Consider the following 26,446-nt stretch of genomic DNA (forward strand, 5'->3'; position numbering starts at 1 on the left):
CTCTTCAGCATGAGAATTCTGCAGCGAAATTTTCATTTGTTACAAACAGCAACAAAAGGGCCCCAAGCATGCCCTGTCACTTCCAGTTTAGAAGGAAACTCACTAATAAACTCTTCCCCCTGGGTCATCTTTGACAATGGGCAATACTATGCCAGCTCTTATTAAAGCCAATTCATATCAGTGGCCCAAAAATTTCCTTTAAAATTATCATCTTTTGTATCCATGTAGCAGGATGTCAGCTTTAAAGTGCCACTGAGATATAGGACCTGTCATTATGGTTAATTTTCAGTACAGTTTTAACACCAGGGTAGCTGATCCCTAAGGGTATGGGTATGCTTTTTTGGCTAACAAGATTTATTTAGCAGTTATCCAGACAAACAAGAAAATATATTACTGTATATTGCTTTTCAAATACAACAGCAAGCAATAAATCCAACTATAAAACATATATCTTTGTTCTCTACCATGATGTCAAATAGATGAAAATGGTTTGGGAAGGTTTATCTTTTGGGGGTTTTTAAAATACTTTTTTATAAATATATATATATATATATATGTATGTGTGTGTATATCTATATTTTAAAAACAGCTAAAATTCTAATAAAAAGCACACAAAGAGTAAAATTAACCTTAAAATAAAAAAAAACCCCAACAATTCTATAGCTGCTATATATATAGTTAAATATCAGATTTATGCCTTGAGCCATAAATATGGTGTTATCTATGAAATTACCTACGTTTTTCAGCAGGACAAGATTATGCATTTTAAAAGATGGTTCTATGAAATTTTATATTCTTGCCTTAGGTTTTTTTTGAGACAAATAGTGTTCTTAACATCATTTTATTGCTGTTTTATACTAGAAAAAAAATAGAAAACTTCATTTATTGGATAAATACATTGATTTTCCCTGCCTTTCTAACAACAAAAGTTTGTTTTCTTGCTTCAAAAGGACTTATTTCAATTTATTAGGATGAAGAGCATCTTGCAGTTTGCTAGACAAAAAGTACATCTAACAGAATAAAAAGAAGCTCTTAACATGTTGTCTAAATCTTTGTAGTCATCAAGGCCCATTTTTATTGATGTTTTATAGAAGCCATAAAACCTGATTGACCTCAATCAATTAGTCTCCCAGGGAAAAGACCTCTGCCAGCAAATACCAGATAAAAAATAGGTCAGGGCATTTCCTACACTACTTTTATTTTTACAGGCTGAGGATAAACTTGCTTTCCCTGTCCCCATTCCAGATTCAGTGTCTGACTACAAGATGCCAAACTGAGCAAACAGCCCACTGCTTCACCAACAAACCGAGCAAGAACCCACTGTGTGTCAGACCCCTGCCCCTACCTGGCCAAAACAGCCCCTCCACCACGCAGCAGCCCCACAAATAGATTTTGTACACCACTTCTCTCTCCCTTTTACAAACCAGTAAGCCTCATCACAACTCATAATAAAATGGGCAGTTTTGGAGGTGACACAATGAGGTAAGAAGTGGTTCAATAGCTTACAGGTCATACAGCACACAATTTTGGAAGTGAGAACTGAACTCCTATGTTCAACCATATCCTTTTCCAGTCAAGATTACAGGTTTCCAGAGCATAAAATGAAAAAAAAAAAAAAATTACCAACTCGATCACACCACAAACAAGCTATGGTTTCACACCAGCAGGCTTTTGAATTAATTTCAACCAAAAAGATATTTCAAGTGGGAAAAGCAAGTTTTCTTTCCTTTTACTTCAGTGTTGGAAATCATCACAGAACCTCTCCACAATGCTCCCCATCCTTGGGTGGGTGAAAGTTTACAACTCTTTATCTACCTGTCTTGCAGATAGCAGAAAAATGTATTATTTGTTCTACTACCAGTGTGCTCAAGGCAACAGATTTTAAAAGGGAATGGTAACTATGTATAGGTGGAATCTGATTTGCACCTTAAGTTCAATACATAGCATCCACAGAAGAGCATGCAGGCACATTCCACATGCTGTGGGATCAGGGTTTTACACAGATGCATTCTGTGGAAAGCAATTTTAAGAAGCTTTACAAATCAGTCTTTCATCTTCTGACAATTTCACAGGGTTATATTTGTATGATCATTTCAGATCAAGGCAAATGGAGGCTAAATAAAAAATGTAAGCAGAAAGCACTGGTATTACAAGCATTTAACTGGATAAAATGAAAAAAATTAAAACTTTACCTCGAACAATAAGTTGAGCAAAGTTTGACACTCCGGAACCTCTCTCTGACTGAGTTACACAGCGGTATAAATCCTGATCGGTTTTTGTCACCTCTTGCAACTTAAAGGTAGCTGCAAATCTTCTGTGATTGATATTTTTAGTCTGAGCAACTGGAATATCTTCTCCATTTCTTCTCTGAAAATAAGAGTAACCACAGCAGAGTTATCTCAAAAGATATAAAAGACATTTATCCTTATCATCATATAAAGAAGACACAAAAAAACCAAAACCTCAACTCAAATGCATTCAGCTCGTGTTCCATTTCCGTGGTAGAAGAGCTCCGTGCTGGGGTCGCATCAAGAAACAAGCAGTACTCAATAGCATTTAAAAATCAAGTTTGGCAGTGAAAAGCACCATCAGGATTTTGCACTGGCACGAAACATGACCATGACATACTAAGCTGCAACTGCCTCATAGCTGAAATCATCCTAGGACAGCCCAGCAGTAGCAGTTGTACTCCCAAGAAAATTCATTCAACTTTAAGCAGATTTACGACACATACAACTGGGTGTATTGTAAGATATATTTAAACAAACCTGGCATTGAGGGATTTCAAAGGTTTGCAACAGCTCTTTTACACCAACCAACCAATGTTTCCTTTTTAATGCTACCTTTTATCTGTCCAAGCTCAATACCTTCTAAAATTTTAGCTTTGTTATACTAAGCACCACCTATCCGTCTAAAGCTAGCTGACATAAAAAGTGGAGGGCAGGAAGCCACTAAAAGAGGAATAACACAGATCTCATTTAAAGGAAGGAGCTTAGAGAGTTCTTAAAAAATCATAGCTGCCACAAATCACTGAAAAATTTAATCTGTCTGGAGCTGCGGTGCCAGGTGACAGGTCAGTAAGATAGAAACAGTTTGAGCTCTTGTGGGATTCTTTTTCCTTATTACCATTCACATTAAATGCTCTATTTTGATTTCAACTGAAAAACAGACCCTTCACCAAAAGTCAGCATTAAAAAACCCCCAGAAACATGCACCAAGCGAACAAGCAATGTCACTGCTCTATCCCATGGATCAACTATATGTTATTCCCTGACCAGGATATAGTTTCTGAGCACTCAGTATTGCTCAGTCCCTAGAAAAATGTCAGCATTTTCTTGTAACCACCCATTCTGCTCAATGCATAGCAAAGCATGACCTCTGTGGACATTTTTAGCTCTAATCAACCCCAGGAATGAGAAACTTCATTGAGGTTTTAAACTCCAAGCTTTCTAACACAAAAAGCGCTACTGCTGAGCCACGGAATTTAATAACGTGAAAGCCTGTGGCAAAACACAAAGGGCAGAAAAAGGAGATGATTTAATGTTGCATGTGTATATCAGCCAGCCTCCTGTCACAGGCAGGAGTACTTCATAACACTCAGACGCTTCATTTTACATCTACCCTTTGTCGTCCTAGCATGGGTTAGTCACTTTAAACAGTTTTGTGGTAGATTAACCAGGGGTCCATCACTACTTCACACTCACTGAAGCAAGCATTCACTGTAACTATTAATATATTTAAACAGATTAATTCTATTTACACCAAGCAGGCAGATTTCAGTCACTCATATTCCACTAAAAAGACCATGCCATCACCATTACCAGCTACAGGTTTACTGGTGTGATTTTCTCACTGCAGGAAGACACCATCCAGTTTCCCTCACCCAGCCACCCTCTTTGTCATTTCCCCAGGAACAAAAAGGAGCTATTCCTCAGGCATAAACTCTGTCTGCAGGGCACAGCCAGAAAGAGCAGCAAGATACCAAGAGTGAAAACAGATCTCCAGAGCAAAATGGCACACTCCCAAGAGGTACTCTCATTGTTTTTCCCTAAAACTGTCATCATCCCAAAACCACCACAAGCCTGGTTATCACAGGGGTGGTCTCTGAGTGGGTGTTCCCAGGGCAAAAGCAATGGATGTTGGGCACTAGGATACCTGGACCAATTGTGATGCAGCCAAGTCACCCAGTGACAGACACAGGCTCCCTCCTCAGCTCTGTGGGTCTCTGACTCCCATTTAGAAAAATTAAGGGAGTTTTCTGATGCCTGCAAATACTCCTGCAAATGAAAGGCCTTACTGAACTTCAGGAGTCAATGAAATTATTAGATTCCAAAATCAAGCAAATGAGGGATGATGTTAAAGGCTTTATTTTGGTGATGCTTAAACAAGAGTAAAATTATTTTGTGGTAGGAGCACCTTCCCCTCCAGCCGGCTTCTCCTGATAGAAAATATTAAATTTGAAAGAAGAATTTTCAAGCCCTGCATTCCCCACCCTCCTTCTCTCCCCACGCCCTACCTCCCCCCCTCACTCCCCCCAGTGTTTACCAAAGGTTTGGACTGTCTGAAATGATAACTTAATATAACCTTTGGATCTAGTGCCTTGAAGTAACCCAAAAAATAAACCTCATGATACTTTCTTCCTCTCAGGCTTGCCCCATACCCTTATGACCTTGCCACACCATAGCCACCCAGCAAAGGGAAGTCAAGCTCCCCCATTAAATACAAATTTGTCACGTGATTGTCAAAAATACCGAGCAGCCAATAATAAACTGATGGTGTATTTTTAAAACTTATATGATAGCAGACTTGACAAGTAAACCATGTAATGCAGTCATTCTGCTATGAAGGGAAAAATAAATATTAGGGAGTTTTCTAAAATGAAGGACTTAATTTCAATAAGTTCAGTGCTTTAAACTGGAACACCAAGCACTTAGTCTGCAGCAGAGAAGCACATCCAAGCTTGCTATATAGAATAATTTACGCTCTGAAGATCAGAGCTTGCTTACTTAAGATCATCTGCACGCTTTAAGTTGAGAAGCAAAGTGAATTTGACTCCACTTAAAATGAAATATTAATGCAATTTCAGAGAAATTGATCAAAATAAAATTGTACAAGCTTTACAGTTCTAGAACAACACCACCTCAGATTTTCTTTTTTATTTACATCAGTGATTTCCTACCATATTATTTTACAAGACTTGGAGCAGTTGCTCTAATTTCTCTGTATTAGAATTTGTTTCTTGGGAATTCAACTGTACAACTACATTTTCAAAGTCTTTCTTCATGTACAGCTTATCCATTAGAATAGTTCTCCATCATTAAAATGATGAAAAGTTCAAACAGAAGAGAGTTCTCATCCAAAAATGAATGTTAAAGAAAAAACCCTGCATTCGTTTCAGCTCATATCCCTTACACTGGTAAGCCATTAGCCAGTCAGAGTTCAGATGCACTGTCATGATCTCTTAATTAAATTCTTCTTTTTAATGTCAGAGCATTACTACTGATTTTAAAAGAGAGGGAAGAAAGGCAGCAGTGGTCTCCGCTTATTAAGGGTTCCTGGTACATACTGTTTCAATTTATGTCCTGCTCACACTGAACAGAGCTTGAAAATGCTGCTCAATTAAGTTTTAAAAATTCAATTTAAAATTAATGTGGAGTTATACTAATGGGTAATGGCTGTACCCTGTGTGATCCTTGGTTCCTCCAGTCCCTTGCTGTCTGATTTGATAACCCTGAATTGCTCATTTAAGAGAGGTCACCACCAGGCAGTTCTCCTCTTTTGTGAGAATAACTCTGGGCTTCACAAAGAACTACCCTCTATAAACACTTGATTAAAAGAAATATTAGCCTGTGAAAAAAATCTCCTTAATTCTGTCATTTCAGGCATTTAAAATTAGAGTCTTAAATAAATCTCTCTAACTTCAAAGTTATTTTTAATATGATAGGAACATGATTTTATTAAATCTTTTTCAGGCAATGAAATTAGATCATCTATATTTTAAATAAAGTCAACAGCAAAGTCTATGCAGCTTGAAAACAATCTTAGGTAAATTAACAATTAGTCTTAAATATCTCTCTTTTGCCTCATGAAAGAAATCAAGCATTTAATAAATATGAAATGCAATTTTAGTGGATCGTTTAGAACATGAGTGCAACCAGAAGAACCTAAACTCCAACATCTTATTTAATTGGTAGAAATTAAGTGCATATCTTATACAAATTTAAAATTTATCAGCCTTTCTCCCTCAACTTTTCAGGCTGAAAAGTGGTGGGTTTTGCTTTTTTTGCTTTTTTATAGCAGTAAGATACATGTCTGCAGCAATGTTCTCTCTAAATTTTTCCAGAACCCTTTATTTCACACCAGTGATTTTTATAAGCCTGGACAGTTCAACCTTACACATCCCCATCCCTTTCTTACTGTAAACACCTTAAAATAAGTCTGCTCTACTGCTAATAATTACAGTCAACTCTGGTTGCCTTCTCGGGCTCTCAGCTGGATGCTGGGATGCCTCCAGAGATCAGAAGATGTCAACATTTCAGCTGCAGTGACACCGCGCTACGCTGGCAGCAGTGCCCTATCAGCTGCCCTGCACTCGCTCCCTCCTCACCTTCCCTCCTGTGCTCACGCGAAAAAACCAACCTGGAATATAAAAAACTTTCCTGAAAATATTCCCCCTCTGCATATATAATCATCACCAAATGGATTAGCTTGTGATCAGATTCACTGCACAGCCACTGGGAGTAGAGGAGAGGGCAAGTTATATGTGGTGAGCAGGGCACAAGTCCACAGTTTGTCTGAGCAACTCAATCCCCAAAGCTGCAATCATAACTTCCCCAGCAGCACAAGGGCTGGAAAGATGCCCCCAGCAGCCCAGGGCAGTAAATCTCTGCTGCCTTGAGGCAAGGGAAATTTGTAAACAACATGTTCCAAAACATTCCTGGGTTTACTCATTATGTAAAAGGCAGAAATGTCTTTTTTTGATGAGAGGAAAAAAAGAACGAGGGCTGTCTGTGGATAGTTTGAATGCCAGCAATAATGCACAATTTCTGCCGGATCATGTTACTAAAAAAGAAAAAAAAAAAGTGAGTGGAATAAACAACACAAATAACTCTACTGTTTAAATTTTACTTATATGCACCTATCTGTCACTTTTCCACAGACACACATATTCTTTTACAGCATTTAGGACACAATTTCCAAATGGAGAAAAATCTGAAACAATTTCTAAAATATTATTATTTTTGCTCCTGTTGTTGTTGTTGTTATTATTATTGTATTTTCTTCTTTTACACAAATGTCTCAATATATTCTTGACATTTTGAAATTTACTAACATACTAGGAACATAATAAAGCATGACATACATTTATCAGAGGAAATTATAAATAAATTTTAATTTTTTCCCTCACAAAAGATAGAATTACTGAACATAGTGGGATTATTTTTCCAATTTTATTTATAAAATTTAGATTAAGAAATCATTTTTTTTCAAACAGATAATGAATTAGAAATATAGATTAAATAATATGCCTAAATAATCCTATATTCTTAGTATAAAAGAAGGGGAAGTAGCAATTTCTTTTGTTTGATTATTAAGAGGAAGTATTAAATATCTTTTAAGTAGGAAATTAATAGGACTTGCTTTAACTTTCTGGTCTCCTACATGCATAGCAAACCAGAATAAGATTCTACTTTCCAATGAACTGTGCATTCACTTATTAGCAAGAAAAACCACACAGCTTTTCCCATGCAAACATACACTGAAGATCATGAACAAATGCGACAAGCCAAGATTTATCCTGCATGCTGCACTGCAGTACAGAAATCCACAATTACTTTAAATGTCACCCCAAGACACTTGGTAATATGCACTGCTCTTAGTCAAACTTGTCCCCTTTGAAGTAGCTCAAATTTCTATCATGCTGCACTGACCCTCCTACTGAAGAAATCAAGGGCTCTGATGAAATAATTCAATTGAGAGCCATCTGGCCCTTTAGAGGTGGAAATTCTAATTTATTTCATTATAATAAAAGCCACCAGAGGCAAACTAGCAAAATTCAAACTACCGTGTCCCTGGCCATGCCACTACACAAGTGAACACAACACTCACTTTCTCTGAGCATTTTAAAGCCTCTTAGTTTAAGCCTAATTGAAAAATTGTTGAACATACAAAAAAACCCAAAAAAAGTATATTTTAAAACAAAATAAAGGAGCTTTCCAGAAACCTTTGATTCTTGAATGCAGTGCTCTTGACTAAAAAAAAGTAACAACAAACAACCAAAACCACATAATTCACAAAATTATGGATTCCAGATGCAGTGTTTTAAAGTCTATATCACCTTGAGCAGCTCACACTGAACTACAGTATTTATCCTGCAGCACAAAACAAAAAAATCTGCTTAAGTAGAAAACAATGAAGGAAAAAAGTTGCACAAAAACCTACTACTAAGGACCACCACAAGACAGCTCCTCAAAAATTTCTCAGCAGACAATTTTACCCTTTTCTAAAAGCAGCCAAGCCTACCAGCTGTTCTTATTCTTCTGTAATTCATTAAGACCTGCAGCTATTTGAGGAAACTAGGGCCTGGGGGTATTAGGCTACCTACCGCACATCACACTACTGAGGAGAAGACAACCTGAATGCAGGAAATAACAGACAAGAGTCACAGGACAGAACGGCCAAGGAATTTATAATAGTATATATTTTTGTAAACATCACCTTAATTTCAGGTGTCTCACTTACATGGGGGCTTCAGCCACTGGCTGACTGAGGAGTTACTACCAGGACTACACAGGAGAACCAAACTTCCACTGCAGCTGTTCTACCTGTAAAGTACAAAATGGCAGGAGGGGAAGGTAGCACCACTGGGGCCATGCTCAGCAGCACAGCCCCCAGCAGCAGATACTCCAGCCACCAAAGGACCCCAGGGAAGGCCTACAGGGCAACTCCAAAGGCTGCTGTGTAAACTAAATGACTGCTAGCTATGCAGACCAGAGGACTTAGCTAACTGGGGCAGAATTAAATTAAGACCAGGAGGATTACAGTATTCCATGTTGCTGAAACCTAGGATGACCGGACATTTAGGGGAAACTGCCATATTTATCCATGAAGCCGATAAACAGAGGCAGACAAGAGGGAGAATGGTTCATTCAGGGTTAAATGACATAGATAGCATCAAAGGTGAATAGAGGGGGGGAAAAAACAGAGGAAAAAAACCTCTGTGAAACAAAGTTTGAATACTGTATTTTTCATGGGTGAATATTCTTTAACCATGTCTGAGTCAGGAGTCTGTGATACAGAATAAACTAAAGTCAAGTAATTTACAAGGAGCCTCATAGACCACTTCAAGGCAGCTTTTCATACAACTTTGAAAAAAAGGTTTGGAAAACCAGAATATGTATCACAGAACATAAATATGATAAGGTGAAAGTGCTGGTAGAATAGACAAGTCATTGCAAAAAAGTCTTTTATGTCTCCCTATTCTGAGTCTTCTTTTCAAAAACATCTTCTCTAAGTAAAAGCAACCAATATGAGACAAATGATGAAAGTGAAGCTTCTGTACAAACCTCAACAAAACAACAACAAAAAAAAGAACTTATATCCTGCTTAGCCACTGTCAGTAATCAAGATAAAGGTAAGATGATGTTGACTTGAGTGCGATTTTACTGGCTGAGGAAAGAAGGTTTGTCACAAGCAGCCCAGCTTGCTGTGCAAATTAGTACTTGCTTTAGGCAGATGATGCTGATAATCCAAAAAAGTCTTCTGTCTCCCCAGAGGCTCCTCAGAGGCTCATCCACCTCTCCTGACACCCAGGGAGAAGAGCAAAACCAGAGCCATAGGCCTTCTCTCCTCCCACAGCCTCCACAAAACATCATAGCTCCCACTCCTCCTTAGGGCAAGCAGGCCTGACGGACTTATTTCAGTTCAAAACCAAAAAACATCAAACTTGACAGTTAACCAAAACCAAAAAGGGGATCAAAACTCTTCATCACAGTTCCACAGCTGAAACCATGTGGATGCTAGCAAGGCATCTTCTCTGAACTCTCTCTAGGCTGCACTGAATAAAAAAGCAAAGTAACAAAGCCTTTCTAACATTTAGAGCATACTCAGCTCTTCTTAACTTTCAGGGGTCATAAAATTTGTGCAAACCAACAAAAAACATTCTTCCAATATAATGAACATGGTGACTAGGCAGGTGCACTGTAACAGCAAATATTTTATCATCAAACTAAAGAAAGGGTGTCTTAACCAGTTAATTAACTGTATCAAAATGCAGTAGGATCTCGAAAGGAAAAGTTACATTAGAAAACCCATAGAAAGTAACACGCAAATGATGTAAAACAAAGTTAAATTGGACGTGACTCTCCTATTATAGATGCACTTATTCCAAGACCAAAAGCAAGCCTCCCAGCATTCACTGCTGGGTTAGCTAAATGGTTTACCCCAAAGGCCCATGGTCCACACTCCAACCCTCCTGCTGAATACTAATCCATGTCTTCACAGCAGGCGGAAGGCACTTGTGTGGCATAGCTTCTTTCCTTTGAGAGGAAATAGGCCTTCCAGAAAGCAAAACCAAATAGTCAATGTTTTGTCCCTCAACCCTTTGGCAGAGGCATGAGTTCTTATATACCCTTTCTAATCTAAATTCCTGGAATACTATGTTGGTCCTGCACAATGCATCATTGCAGGATACCATCTGCATGTGCCCAGTCCAAAGACTTGTTAAAGAGTGCATATATGCAGTACTTAGCAAGAAAAATGAATGCTAAATATCACATGCCATTCTGTGGCAATAAGCACCAAAACCCAAGATGCTGGTGAACAGGACATTGAGGATTATGGCAGTTTCCTCTACAAAGGGAGAGAGAAGCAGCCAGTTGTTCAAGCCCGAACAGACGCTCGCTCATCCTCCACTAACAGTTGGTACCGCTGGGAGGTCAGCCCGACTCCATTGTTTTTACAGCAATTTGCATTTTATTTTCCATAATGCTGTTTAATTTCACTTTTTCAATTATTACTCTCAGGCAATTGCTTTAATTATCTGTTATTCCACAAGGAAAGACACTTTCCTCTGGCAGAGAGAAGGGCTGCATCAGACCGTATTAACGCTGACGAGTGTCTCCACGGGTGGGCACGGGGCTGCCGCGCCAGCCTTGGCAGCCCAAGTGGAGGGCGGTTAGCCAGCACCCACAGCTATTGCTGACAGATTGGCCCGTTCACCACTGCTCAGATGGCAAATCTGCCCAGGATTACAAGGCGCATATTAAACCTTTAAATGCATGCAGCCGGTACCCCTTTGAATTTCAGATTCGCCAAGGCAAATGGTATCACCGCAGACCATGGCAAAACACGTCTGACTGCAAAGCTAGAACAAGCCGCTTTCCCTAATCCAATGCTATGTTAATGCAAAGCTCAGCAATGATGGATGGACTCATTAGTGCCGCAGTTATCGCCATCTGAACCAGGTGCCAAGACATATGGTTTAACAGATGTTCTAGCAAAAAGCTCTATGCTCTGCACTGTACGAGTGTCCAGCTAAACCGGACATCGGTAAGACACTGAAGATCGTATTGGGCTTCTGGGAGCCACAATTGTTCCCAGCTCAGGAAGCTGTTAAACACAGCCCGATTATGCAAAAAACCCTATTGCTCTGATATCTCAATTAGATCAGCAGAACAAATGCTGGACAATACATACACTGCTTTCTGGAGTCTTGGTGTACCCAAATGTTATTTAATCTACCCAGTCAATTCTGTTTCTCTACTATCTTAGTAAAGAAATTAAGCTTTCTGCAAACAGAAATCTTCAAATGAAATAAGAAACAGAGCCCACCCCCCTGACTCTTGCATTTTCATATTTAGAAATGCCCTCTGTGCACTATTCTTTCAAACATTTAATATGTAACATATATCCATTCTGAGCATAGGATTACCATGCAGAAGCGACTTGTTTGCAAGCTTATTTGCTGACATAACTCCAGTGGAATGCATGGCATTTCACAGGCAAATAAATAGAATAAAACAGGGGTTCTTTTTATACTAATTTAGAAAATCAATGTGCACAAAGCAGCAAGGTGCATCAAATTTTAATAAAAGAAAAATTCCATATTCTTTAAGTGTCTTTTCAAGGAAAGAAAATTCATAGGCTTTAGAAAGAAACAAAATCAGTAAGTGGGCAAGAACTGATTAATTATGATATCTATACACACTATATTCATTTTTTTAAGACTACACACACACTTAAGTTCACCTCCTCCAGGAAAGCATTTTTCAACAAGAACTTCTGCTAATTCCTAAAGCTCATAAATCAGAGCATACCAAAGCATAACAGGTAGAAAACCTAGGCTACCACCTTGGGTTTAGGGACTCCTGTCACACAACCCAACTGCTTCAGTGTGGGCAGTAAGATCAAACTACAGCTGTTGGTATGTGACTTATTACAGCAGAAAGCTTAAAGAGAAGGCAGAAAATACTGAGAAAAAAAGCTCCCCAGCATTACATTTGGAAGAGAATGGCAGGCAAAAAAGATATTAGGCACTGTTAAGGACTGAATGTGTTTCAGAAACAACATCAATGTTGTTTAACTTTTAAACAAAAACTAAGGACTTTGCAACCCTTTCAGAATTTGCTAATAATTGCAGGTCGTAAATAGAATTCTTCAGCTCAATTCTTCAGCTCACAACTGTAAAAGATTTGATAGCAGATCAGGCTGAAAAGGTGAAGAACAAAAGAATTTGAGCTGCATTTCTGCCCTGCTCCCACACCTACTATTCAGACTGTCACAAAAGGTGTGTTTCAGATCTTGTTCAACCAGTTAAATCTCTTTATCTGTGCAAATATTTGTTCTGTATTAATGCAGCTTCAACTTTTGAAAACTTCTGTTATCTTTACTGCTTATCTTTCAATGACAGAGCTTTGACTGTCTCAAGCATTGGTCCATTGAAGCTGCAAACTACAGAGGTGGGAAGAAAGGGATATCAAAGGGGACAAGAGACCAGATACAATCCAGAAACAAACAAACACACAAGCAGAATCTGCAGCCGTGAAAGTCAGGAGAAGTTCAATTCAATGTTAATCCCTATTTGTCTGAAAAGTTTACAGACATACACTTATAGAAAATAGTGTTGATGAAAATACTGTCATTACAGCAGTAAACACACAGGAAACAGTGTATTGAAATGCCGCACCTATTTTTATCCATTTTTATTTTTAGGCACATAAAGATATGTGCACTTAATTATATATACACTGGGAAAAACATAAGCATGGAAATGTACTTGCAGATAGAACGTCTAGTATATGATCAGGGCCCAATAACTAAAACAAAATTGAAGTTTACATAGGTCTACAAGGATGCAAGCTACCAAAATCCTCTTTTCACATCATGTGGTTATCATCTTTTCCTCTTCCCTGCTTCTAATCAAACATCTCAATCTTTTTCCACCTGCTGGCATTATTTATATAGGTAATTTAGATGTGAATCAAGCTGTGGAAAAAGACACACAAAAAAAATCAAAAGACCAAGCAAACAAATTACAAAAAAACCCACAACAACAAAACAATGAACAAATCAACAAAAGCCAAACAAAAACAATAATGAAACAAACAGTCCTCTCCAACCCCCCGCAACAACAAAAATCCAATTGGAGTCAAAATCTTTTCCAGTCAGATCCCTTTCCTGAACTGACTTACTGGAGAGCAGCAAAAGCTCCAGATCAGTGCAGAGAGGGACCAAGAGGGTGAAGCTGAGACCGTGGCAGCTCAGACTGAACCTGGCTGAAGCAGCCATGGGACTGCAGGACTTTGAATGCGGAGCAGATTGGCTGCTATTTTTTTCCATGTGCTGCTGAATTTACTTAAATTCTTCTCAAAACAGAAGACTGCAAGAGCCACAGTACTGATAGAGTCTTCAACAAAATCTCTACCTGCACATATTTACTACTTCAATGCAAGCAAATGAAATCTTAGATCTCTTCAGATACAAAAAGCCCCGATGTCCCAGATTGCTCCTTTAACCTTTCCTTATAAAAGAATGTATTTTAATAGCAAATTTTTTGCTGGTTTTTTTTTCCTCCTCAATGAAATAGTTTTTCTCTTTCAATAAGGACATAACCAAAAGCTATTTTCTCTAAAACAATGTGCTTGGCAAGTGTCTTTTCCCTCACCATCATCCACTTATTTTTCATTTTTGCAATTTTTTTTTTTATAATGGCCTTTCTTGTTTTGAAAAAAATACATTCCTGGAATGTTTCAGCTCAAGGCTCTCAAAAACAATTACTTAGGCATTTGATTTGATCTGCCAGTTCTTCCTTTCAGGCTATTCGGGCTTTTTTAATCTTGAGTTTGGTCAAAGGTTAAAGCGAACCTTTTCCAAGTTACACTCCAGCGTTTCATGAGGCCCATACATATCCATGCCAGGTTTTAAGGATAAGGAGTAAATTCACATTTAGCTGTGCTCAACAATAGTTACTCTGAGTTCTAAGGAAATTATCCATATAGGGAAAGTTGCTGATTCACACTTATATTGGGCAAGCAGAATTGAGAGCTGGAATGATGAGTGAAAAAATTCACCCTTAAACTGGTGAAAATTCAGTACTGTTTACAGGAAGACAAGAAAGAGAACAGAAGCTCAAGTATCAAGGTATCTTCAAGAGTATCAGAGAACTTCACAAGCCCAGGCAAGCAGAGTGATAACCTTTAAAGTTCTTTATCTATCACACTGTGAGAAATTATCACATCTGTGATCCACATACACACACACAAAAAAACAAACTACCCATGAAGCATATGGAGGGACAAAACATATGTTTTCTGAGTTGATCTGGCCGTGAGCTGGGCTTCTCAGGGGAGTGAAAGTTAGGTAGGATAATCTGTCAGAGTTATCTGACTCCAAGGATTGAGTGATAGGGAAGGTTTCCAGCTGGCTCTCTTTATTGGGTCTTTCTGACCCATGATCAACTGAAAGTGGCGCTTCACAGGTTTGCTGGAATGCTCCTATCACTATTGTCTTGCCTTGGATATAGCAAAACCCAGGCCAGTTTCATTTTTTGTGCTTTGTGTGCTTTACTTGGCAAGTCTCTAAAATCAAGCTGCTTTTTCTGAATGAATGCATTACATGTGTACTCAATTTAAACAAATTACTGCTCAAAGACATGGAGTACAAATCATTCCTACTGTTGTGCTACCTTTTCACTAAATGCAATGAAGGTACTGCTTGTGTTCCTTTTTTAATGTTGCAGCATATTTGTCTAATAATACATTTTGCATATCAGATTTTTTAATCATCTTTTTAAAAAATCTCTTTAAAATTTCAAGCTTATCACATGCCTATATGCAACAGTCAAGGTTTTTCAGATCCACTATTAAAATAAAAATCAAACAGACTGAAATAATTGATTATAGTTCACTTCAAAATACAACAAAAATGTGACAAAAAATAGGTATTTTGAAGTTCTGACTGTAGATAATTTAAGAGTACGTTTCCCAAAAATTACATAATTTTTAGTTCTGAAAATAAATATAAATATACATTAAAAAAAAATAAAGCTTTAGAGGACATATTTAGAAACCATTCTAAAGGAATGTTGGTACTTACAGTTTACATAAAAATTAAAGAATGCACAAAACTTGTACGTGTACCACTTAAGTGATTTTTTTAATCCTTTTTAAGTGGAAAAATTTAATTTTTTTAAGAGCAACTGGAAACTTTGTCATCCTTCTACTTAACCAGTGGTCTTAAATATAAGTACCCCATGGCAACAATACAGAGGAGACTTAGTGTTTTGGAGAGATGGTGGTGTTTATTTCTTTTTTGTCCTCTTTCACAGTAAGAAGGTTTATATTCTGGTTGTAGTAATCTCTTAAATTCCGACATAATACTGTTCACAGTTATACATAGGTAAAAATTAAAGTTCGTCCTGTTATGGAGACAGAGTAAAAGGACATGTAGTCCTTTTATTTATGCTGTTCCATAAATATGCTGCTGAGTAAAACTGATACACACACAGAAGTACAGCCATATCCCTCCAGCCACCTGCTTGGACAGGTACTATAGATGCTAAAAAAATCCTCAAAATTCCTGACAGCTGTGTTACATCTGTCTCTTACTAGATCTCAAATGCCAATTATCTGCATTTAATAATAATACATTTTGTTACAGAGGAGTTGATTTACCATGAGAGAAGGCCCACAATGACTTTAAGGGCCAACCTTACCGCAGTGCCCTCACCAGTTCTAATTTTTAATCCAAGCTTTACAACATTGCAAAACTGATTACAAGTTTCTCGATTGAACAGAGATAAAATTGCATTTAAACGACATATTTTCCATGCAGAAGAACAAAAGGCTTTGAATTTTAAATATTTCATCTCCAGAAAGTAGCTTGTCCTCTAGCCAAGTAGACTTGCATGATTTAGCCTTACCTGGAGCCATAACTTGTTATTCACTGCATCTCTCCCTGTAGCAATGCACTGAAAGGTAGCATTCTGCCCTGCATTGACCTCTACATCCCCCAGCCTCAAAAAATGTGGAGATTTATCTGCAGAGAGGGAAAAAAATTACAAACAGAAGTTATTACAAAAAAGTAAAGGTACCAGAAACATTATTATCTCCCACAACCTCCATATTTTAACAATCTTTGGCTAAAAAATAGAAACAGAAGAGAGAAAATGATTTGTCTCATCTGTGTTTGAGGAGTGCTTTCAGTCATTTCCCTTCTCCACTGGTGATTCTACTAACTTTATGTTATACGTGTGTTATAATAAAGTCTTTTTAAAATCGAAGCCAAAAGAAGGAGATCAGATGCCAAAATGTCAGCAGCACTTGACAAGAATTATCCCAAAGACTTTTGACTGTATGAAATCCATCATACTGAGAAAAACCCAGTTAGCATCATACTGCTCAAGCAAATAGATACTGTTTATGTTATTTGCAATGCAACTCAGAGCTCTTGTTTTGGAAAATAAAATCATTTGTAACATTGAATATAGTATTTCAGGGATTGAAAAATCTATTTCCCACACTGACAAAGCCTGTAGGAAACCTCAGTGGCACAACCACCTGAAGGATTTACTAGACCTACAAAAGCTGACAGACACATTTGAGGAATGGGCACATCACACAGCTCACCCACCCCTTTCTCAAGAACTACTAAAGAAAACAGTAGCTGAACTGTTCTTTTGTTGTGCTTACTAAAAAAACATGATGCACAGGAAAAAAACATTAAGCTGGAACAAACAGGGTTTAAACATCAGTAACAAAAAGAGCTTGTCTGAATACTGTAACATACTGATAATGTGCTGGGATGACTATAACCAAGTGCCTTTTGTTTTGGCACTTCAAAACAAAACACAAAGAAGAGGAAGAAAATAAATATGAAAGCCAGATTCTGAATCCAAGCAGAGCTTTGCTGAGTACAGACTTCAGATATTTGGGCTGGCTGAAATATTAAAGATAACTCACTCAAATTCTCTGTAAGCTTGGTAGCCCCCAAGAGCTATGGTTTTAAAAGGTTTGGGGTAAAATGAGAAAAAAGAAGTGAGGTTGCCGTTGAAACTTTATTATTTGGCATAATTTTGCAAAGTTGGAGCAGGATATTGTTATATCCTGGTCATTTCAGAAAGCAATTAAATTATCAGCCATGTGGTACATTAGAAGGAAATCATATTTTAGAAAGCGCATGTGTAGGGGCAGATGAGAAGAGTTGATCAGAAACAAATTGTCAAAAAATTTTGATAACAAGTGCCAGAAATGCACAGTAACAATTTCTTCCTCACAATTTTTTATTAGTAGAATATTCTCATTCTCACAACTTGCGTTTGCATGTGTGCAATTATTCCCCAGGATTAGCAGGGAAAGGCAAACACAAATGCCTGAAGTCTGTCCACAAAAAAATAAACAAAATACAATTCCTTAGTAGTTCAATAGCCAGAAGCCCTTTCTTTCCTTTTTTTTTCTGATCTATTTTGTCTCTTCAGAACAAAAAAAAAGAGAGAAAAAAGAAAAGGGGCATAAAATCTGATAAACCTCCTACAAGCATCTGCCAATTCAGTCTTCTTTAATCAGTGAGTAAACACATTAACATTAAAACCCATTTTGATTATGCACACCAACTGCGTATGACTAAAAAGACACTGAAGAATTCCTGCTTTTTCATCCTTGTATAATTTACTTCTGGCAGAAAATGATTTCACCCAGGTAAATCACTATTGCAATCACATTTCTTCCTGGAAGCTGCAACAAAAATACTATTGAAAGAACAAAGAATATCAGTGATCGAGTGATGAAAACTGAGCAGTCCACAGCAATATCAAATATGTCCTGAAAAGACAGAGAAAAATGCAGCTCTTAATCATTACTTACCACAAGGGTAACTCAGGACCTGGATGTCATCAATGGCAATGTAGCCATTTCTTCCATCTGAGACTTCAGCTTCAAATATTACCTGTCAAAATGAAAGAAAAAATGTTTACAACACTCATTTCTACAGAATTCCCCCGGTGGCAAGCGTGCAGATATAAGACACATTGCCTTTTTCATTTAGTTGAAGTTCCTACAAGGTTTGACAACTGAATGGAATATTTATTACTCAGCGTGTTGTGGTTCCATACCATTCATATACATGGTTTGCTTTGGATTTGCTGCTCATAACACGCCAGAAAAAACATGTTTAACTGCATACTGCTTTATCTCAACTAAATGTGCAAACATGATTCAATTCTGAAAAAATTGCCATTACTTTCAGACAGGTAAGGCATCAGAGCACACAACTGCTCAACCAATTTTAACAAAATTTGTATTCTTCCTAGGGGTTATGATATAGTCTCCTGTAACCTTCTGCAGCACAGTTGCACAGGAAAACACAGAAATTGTGCGGCACTCCCCAGTGGCAACAAAAAGAACGGCTGCAGCATGAGATTGATGCAGTAGTTATTAACTTCATTCTTCATTCTTGCAAGGCAATGAGGAAATTCCTGTGCATGAAGGGAAAGAAGAGACTGTCTTCACATCCAATATCTTGTCCCACCCCTAGCGGGCAGTTAACAACTAAGAATTGTTTGGTGGTGGTTCACAGAGCTCCCAAAATTGTGCTTTTACTGCAGAGAGAGAATGCCTGTAGGGCATGTATATTTTGATAGCACTGGACTACAATCCTTCTTCTAGTTTTTCCAGACATTCTTGCTAAGACTGCACTTCTAACTAATTTCTTTTTTTTTTCCTTCTAATTTTATTTGCACACAAATTCAATTTAGTTACAAAACCCACTTCATTCTCTGCCTCTTCTTCTTGCCTTGGCCAACAACAGCTTGATGGAAATTAATTTAGTGTCTGGGAGCCCTACTTTCACAACGTGCCTTGTCCAATGACCTCTCTGACCAGAGTACTGTTTGACAATGTCTACCCACTCTTCAGGCAGCTTCAGAGAGCTGGCACTTGCTCCCGGTAATGAACATCAATATATGTATCTTTAATTATTTAGTAATTTGGATTATCATCTTTTTTATTTAAATGGTTGCATGGTATGGAAGACAACTCAGTAAGAAATAATCTTTGTATTTCAAGTCCTCCTGACAGACTGGTTTCTTTATAACAAAATACAGTTCTATAACATACACAAACTCTGAAAGCACATAGTTTCTTAAAGTCCAGTCAAGAAATTTGAGCATCATTGTTGAGATTTGAACTAAATTTGCACCTCCTTCTAAGTGGGTTGTTATGAATTCACTTGGAAATAATTTAGATCCAATTCTCAGGAAAGCTCCGCCCATATAAGTGTGTCCTTCTCCTGTATGTTGATACCTTCCTACACTGGAGGTCAGAGGAGAGAAAGTTACTTTTCTTGGGACACTACTGGGAATTAATTTACTGGGATTTTCTACCTCTGCCAGATTAGTTCCAGTAATCTCCACCCAGCAGGATTAGGAAGTTATCAGAAAAGGAGAAAACCACAGAAAATAGAAAGATAAAGACACAGAGATCCATGAGAAGAAAAATAACAACAAAACAAGAGAGAAAATATGAAGAAATATGGAAAGTTGAGAAGTCTATAAAAAGGTGTAAGGAACAAGGTTTACAAGGTAAGCAAAAGAAAAATACAGTGATTAAAAAGACAGATATTGGAGAGCCAAGATTTCATCTATATAGTGCCATTTTTTAAATTCATAATTGGTACAAATACAATCATGAAGCATTCATAACTATAGACAATATAGCAAAAAGTGCAGCAATTAATTAAAAAATTAATTCTTTTAATAATAATTAAAAAATTATTATCAGGCTTTAATTTGATAACATCTGTTCACATTTACAATAGGAAATTGAAAAGGAGAGTTGCATATATAGGCAGAAACAGCAATTCAAAATGCTGACAAGTCAGACAAGAACCTGAGGTAGTTCTTTTCCTCAAATACACACACGGTACTTGAGAAAAAACTGACTGTTGAGCCATTGCTTTCACCAGAGAAAGCTTATCCTAATAAGACATCAGTGCTTTGGGAGTGAATCCTGCACTTCTTCTGCACTGCTGTTCAGTTCACAGTCCTAGAAAGAATGGCTTCGACACTTTCGTTTTAGCTGAAAAATAGTTCAGATTATCACTCTAGCCAGCAAACATTAGTTGTCTGTGCAACTGTAAATGTCCTTCCACTTATTACAATTTAATTGCGTGCTCATATAGTGCACTTCTGAGAGATGCTCACTTTCTTTAATAGAGAGGAGAAACTGTTTCCAGGGGATGAATTGGACTGGCACAGAGCAGGGCTATAGAGACAACTAACCTGTCTCATTTGTACCAGAACTGACACCATGAATGAGAATGGGAAGTGCTGAATATTTCAGGTAATTCAAATGCTACTCAAGGGAGTTAGACTTGATCCCAGAATTTTCTGCACGGTTGCAAGGTAATACACAAATAGTCATTTACTTCTCCAAATAAAATTCCATATCCTGGTTTATGAAGTACCTACATTCAGATACAAATGAAGATCCAGTGCCAGAACTCCCTGAGCTGGATGCACTCCTACATATTTAGCCATTCTTAATGTATCTCTTGTCCATATATTGGGCCATTTTCTCCCCTATGAGCATGCAAGCTTTTAGTGAATGCAGTGTCATTTGGAAAAATCCATGGGTTTACTATTGACAGCACTAAGAGACATTTCCATTTGTATGGTTTATACCAGACTTCCTTTAATGACCCAAATCACTGACAGATTGATCCCAGCCAGCCTTTTATATTATTCACAACTTTGTAAACCTCTAGTATATGTCCCAAATGTAAAGGTAAAAGTAATTTTGTCTCAAATTTGAAGAGTCCCAGATTGTTTAGCCTATCTCATATAAAAGCCATTCCCTTGTCTTTGATTATGCTCATCCTTCTCTCTAAAGCTCTTTCTAACAGCACTATATTCTTTGAAGATAATGAGAGCAGAGCTGGCGCACAGTAATCAAAATATGGGTGAGTCATAATTTATTCAACAGCCTAACATCATTACCTAATTTATACTGAACTTCTTTAACCATTCTCAACACTTCATTTGCTTTTTTTGACCATCCCAGGGCTATATGCTGATGTTTTTATGAACCTCATGATCTTGCTGCAGAGTGGCAATGGCAAGCTTCAGCTGAGTCCATCATTCTGTGTGTGAAACTTAGATTTTATGTAGTGTGCATTATTTTATATCTCATTATCGACACTGAAATCTGCCTGTCATTTTATTTCTCAATCACTCACAGTAGATGAGTCATTCTGCAGGACCTCACAATTATGTACTGTCCTTGCTATTCCAATGTAGCTTTTACCTAACAATTTCTGTGCTTGCACTGTTTTTTGGCACCCACCCTGGTCCCATATGAACATGATGAAACAATTCTGTATCTAAGGAAGTATTTCATTGAATGGCAGCTCAGCTTCACTCTAAGCTTGTGCAGAGGGACATTTGGAAACCTAACTAGATTCTGTCAATCTCATCACTCTTACCTATATACTTGTCAGCTTGCAAAGGGCTCCAAAATGGAAATTAGGTGTATGATGTGCCGCAAAATATAAAATAAATAAATAAATAAAAAGTTGTTTTGATTTAGGCACTGTAAAATACCACATACCTTTTCACATCCCAGCTCTAAAATCCAAAATCACAGCTCTAAAATCACTATTCATCTAATATTCTTCCAGAAATAAATATTTTGACCAATTTAAATACTCAACAGTGTTTGAATGCAATGGAAAAAGTAGTAATTATTACAGCAGAGACTCCTACAGGTGTTTAGTTACTGAAGTTTAATGCTTAAGAAATACTCAAACTGTCATATTGCTTCACAGCCTTAGCAATGCATCCTGTAATCATCAAGAAGGCTAAGTCTGCACTAGCAGGAATATAAGAAATATGCTTCTTAAGGACTGGCCTCACTGAATTTTTAACTCTTGCCAGGATCCAAAAGCTTAGGTGTCATCATCATTAGCTCATTTGAGGCACTGATCAAAATAAGCACTCCCAAAGCGTACCTAGTCAATTAAGTGCAAAATGTAGTTCACGAAAGAGGGAAAACACCTCTGTAGCCCAAAGCCTACCTTCAAGGATACAATTATTCCTAGGTCTTGTAAAAACTGTTTTCTTGTAAGCAGTACACCACCACTACCAAGAAGGGTATTTTCAGTATAATTTGGAGACCTTCCTTGTCCTTTCTCCTCTTGACTGGTTCTGACCAGTCATGGTAGTGAAGGAGGCACAATCTCCCAGTTTTGGCAGCAGTCCTGCCACATCATCATATATAGAAAGCAATGTCTCAGTGAGATAAAAGTGAGCATTAAAAGGTTTAGTTACAGCAAAAATGTAGTGTTTCATTGACAATATTTTCCTCCTAGGATCTAATAATTAGAGAGAGGTGAAGAATTGGAGATGAAAATATAAAAAAGTTTTTAAAAGGAAAAAGCTAGGTACTGTAATTTCCATGAAGCATTCAACCTACAACATATTTTTGTTCTGGCATTGTAGGGCTTCTACTAGCTGGATAATCTGAAATCAAACTTGTACATAGATTAATTCCAGTGCTTCATGGAAAGGTACTAGAGACCTGTGTGCAGACAGAAGTTATCATGTCTGTGATAACCCACAGTAAAACCACAGTACAAAACAAAAAACAAAAAACAAAAAAACCAAAACCACTGAAAAACAAACTACAAAAAACCCACAAAACCAAACAAAGAAGAAACCAAAGCAAAATTCAAACCAAAAGAAGCAGTGAAGTTATACTAACTTCACCACATGTGAGTTATATTAGCCTCACAGATACGAAACTTTAGTCTTTCATAAGAACATAAAAAGAAAATGGTTTTTTTTTTTCTCCTTCATACACACCTCTTTCATTGATTACTTTTCAGTTTTGTAACAGCACGGTAGGGTGATTCCAAATATACTTAAACCTAGTACTTGCAACAGAATTGTTAAAGGTTAAACAGCACATAGAAGAAAGTTTGTCTTGCAGTAAAATAATCTCTGCAGATGAAAAGCCATGCACAGCAAGACCGATTATATATAAAATAGTAACAAATCCTATTCACTGACAAGTTTCTAGCCCTATTCAATGCTTTTACAGTGTTAAAGGCATCTTAAAACACTGAATCAAAGGTTTTAATTACCAAGAAACTAAAAATTAATATAAACATTAAAACAGTGTCATGTTACAAAAGAAACACTTAATGGAAACTAGTTGAAAGGGATAGCTAAAGAAATTTTATCTAACATAAAAAAATTTTGTTAACATAATAAAAAGTGTTTCCCTTGCCAAAGTTAAAGACAATTTTGCTGAACTAATCTAGAAATCATGAAAACATAATTAATTCCATTTGAATGCTCAAGTAATGCTGTGAGGCAGCCTTTGCAGCTGACGTGACCCAAGAGAACTTCAGCACAGCAAATCAAACACTTGGGTGAAAACTTTGGGATCTCAACTCTGCCAAGTCAGCTAACACCCTACTACTTCTTTTATCCTCAGTAACACCTCCTGACATTGAAAACCAAAGGAGTTAAGGCTATCTTCTCACTGGTATCCAGCTGAGCTTGTCATGTCAGATTCTCCAGCCATCTCAGAGTCACCGACAAGGACTTCAAGGGAATCACATCTCCTCTCATCCCTAACATTATATTTAAGCTTCACTTGGCATAGGAAAATCTGTACTCCAAGATTCATCTCAGTTCGTGCTCTCTGGTGAAGAATCACACACAAAAAACATGCCTACAAAGGGTAATAAAGGGTGATCTTTTAGTCAATTTATTAGTGGTAAGTGACCTAGCTACCTACTCAGTAGGAGGTTTTTTTGGGGAAAAAAATCAAAACAAACAAAAACCAAATCCACGACACAAATATAAAATCATCTCTTCACATGAAAGCAAGAACTGTAGGTGAGGTTTTGGTGAGCTAAACAATTCAGACATGAGGACAGTTAATAACAATATTTTACCTCCACAAACAAGATACATGTTCCAGCAAAACACAATTAATATGAAGCACAACAAGCCTCTGAAAGGACATATATGACAGTCACACAATGGCAGGAAAAGCTAGAAATTAGACCCACTGACCCTGGAAACAACTGTGTTATAAGGAACATCAGAAAAAAAAAAACCCACATCTCTACATCTCAGCACTTATCTTTGTTTACTTCTCTTAAGTTGCTTATGCCAAATGTTTCTAGACTTCTGCCTAGAAAATGTCTGGATGGAGCACCACACACGGATGAGTTACAGCTGCTCTGGCTTTGGAGCAGTAGTAGTTTGTCACACGGGAACACTTACAGTTTTATAAAAACCCACCCTGCTCTTAACTGACTGAAGAACTTGAAGAAAAAATATCCTTATATAGCCTATGAACACCAGATCTTCAATAAACCAAAACATTTGTTTAAAGGTGAAATCTCTTAAATGATTGAGATTTAAAAATAACAGTAACACCACATACAAAGGCATGACTTTTAACCATGGGCAACAAAACATTGGTAGCACTGTAAATCATGATATTGGAAGGCTAAAATTGGGAGAGTAGCAGTTAAAGTTAAGAATCCATATGAAATACTCTATGCTTTGTTTGTTTTTGTGATAGACTAAAATATTAAGGAAACTCTTCCCAGTGGCACAGAAGCAGTCCTTTTGAACATGGGTAGCTACCTGAAAATGCAGCAATACAAAACAAAGCCTGGCATAATGCCACTTCTCCAAATCTGGAATAGAGGTAGGTCCTTTTCGACTTTCAAAGACCTTTGGGAATTCCCTATCATGTGGAAAAATTTTGAGCAGGACCAGATAACCCACAAAGGTGCCTTTCAGCTTTGACCATTCTGATTTTCTGAAACTGTTGTCCCACAAAATAGTTTTATTTCACTTATATTAAACAGAAGGGCTTAAGTTCACTTCTCACTATCTATCTTCCAGACACTCACTATGGGTTGGATTAAATATAATCCTTTTTGTTGGGGTCCCTCCCCTGCCGTGTAGCCCTGGGAGAGGGGCCCTGAGGGCACAGACACGGGGTTTCCCTGCCCCTGCTCAGCCTCGTTCCCATTGGTTGGTTTGTGTTCCCTGCGCGGGCAGAAGGACCCTTGGTCCCGTGACTGGAACAGTTCCTCGGCAGAGCCCCGGCCATGCGGCTGGAGAAATAAACATCTCTGAAACAGCTATCAAGAATCTGTCTGTCCATATATATTTCCTTTCCACGGGACTCCTGGTTTGATATATGCGTGTTGCAGTATCCCCACTGCAACAAATGGTGGAGATTTGAGAGCAGAACGATCCCCGATCCCTAAGCGACTGATTTGTGTGAGTAAACCCTGGAAACTTTGGATTCCTCTTCTTGGTTTTGCTTTGCTATTCCATATCTAAACTATGGAGGAACCGTGGGAAGACTCTTGGCTCTCAGAGCCGCATATGGACATTTATCTTAAACTTAAAATGATTCTTGAACAACGATTTGTAAATTTTAGCTTGATTCAAGCTCAAAAAGAACTGAAACACTTCCTGGCATGGTTGTTTAAGAACTTTTTCTATGTTTCTTGGGATTTAATTCTTACCAAGGGCTTTTGGAAAACCGTTTGGACACAGTTAATACTGGAGTCAAAATATATGCCGATGGAAGAATATTTTCGTGAATATTATTTAGTTACCGAGACTGTTGAGCAGTGTCAGCTGTGTCCTGGCGAAGGGAAGCCTGGCGCAGGGACCGTGCGGCCCAGGCCACGTGCACCGAGCGCTCTGCGAGCAGCAGCGAGGCAGTTCCCGCGCGCGGGTGGAGCCACGCGAGCCGCAGTGTCGGCGGCGGAGCGAGGCGCGGCGGGACCCGGCGGTGCCCGAATGGCCCCGTGCAGCGCGTGGTGGAGCGAGCCCCGGGAACGCCCGGCCGAGAGGGGCGGCGCTCGGGCGGCGGCTGGCGGCGGTGGCGGTGGAACGGAGCCGTGCCCA

General features: G+C 38.0%; 1 protein-coding gene across 18 annotated transcripts in view; it reads right to left on the reverse strand.

Moving 5' to 3' along the window:
* PTPRK (protein tyrosine phosphatase receptor type K) overlaps positions 1 to 26,446 on the reverse strand; it is a 392,047-nt gene that overhangs the window by 197,962 nt on the left and 167,639 nt on the right. For all 18 annotated transcript variants that reach the window (XM_048296431.1, XM_048296435.1, XM_048296424.1 and 15 more), the window contains exons 4-6: positions 18,360 to 18,441; positions 16,421 to 16,536; positions 2,193 to 2,367 (exon numbers count right to left, since the gene is read on the reverse strand). In XM_048296431.1, the coding sequence (XP_048152388.1) occupies positions 2,193 to 2,367; positions 16,421 to 16,536; positions 18,360 to 18,441 (373 nt within the window). The remainder of the gene's footprint in view (positions 1 to 2,192; positions 2,368 to 16,420; positions 16,537 to 18,359; positions 18,442 to 26,446) is intronic.

The sequence above is a fragment of the Corvus hawaiiensis genome, chromosome 3 (genome assembly GCF_020740725.1).
Source record: "Corvus hawaiiensis isolate bCorHaw1 chromosome 3, bCorHaw1.pri.cur, whole genome shotgun sequence".
Lineage (NCBI taxonomy): Eukaryota > Metazoa > Chordata > Aves > Passeriformes > Corvidae > Corvus > Corvus hawaiiensis.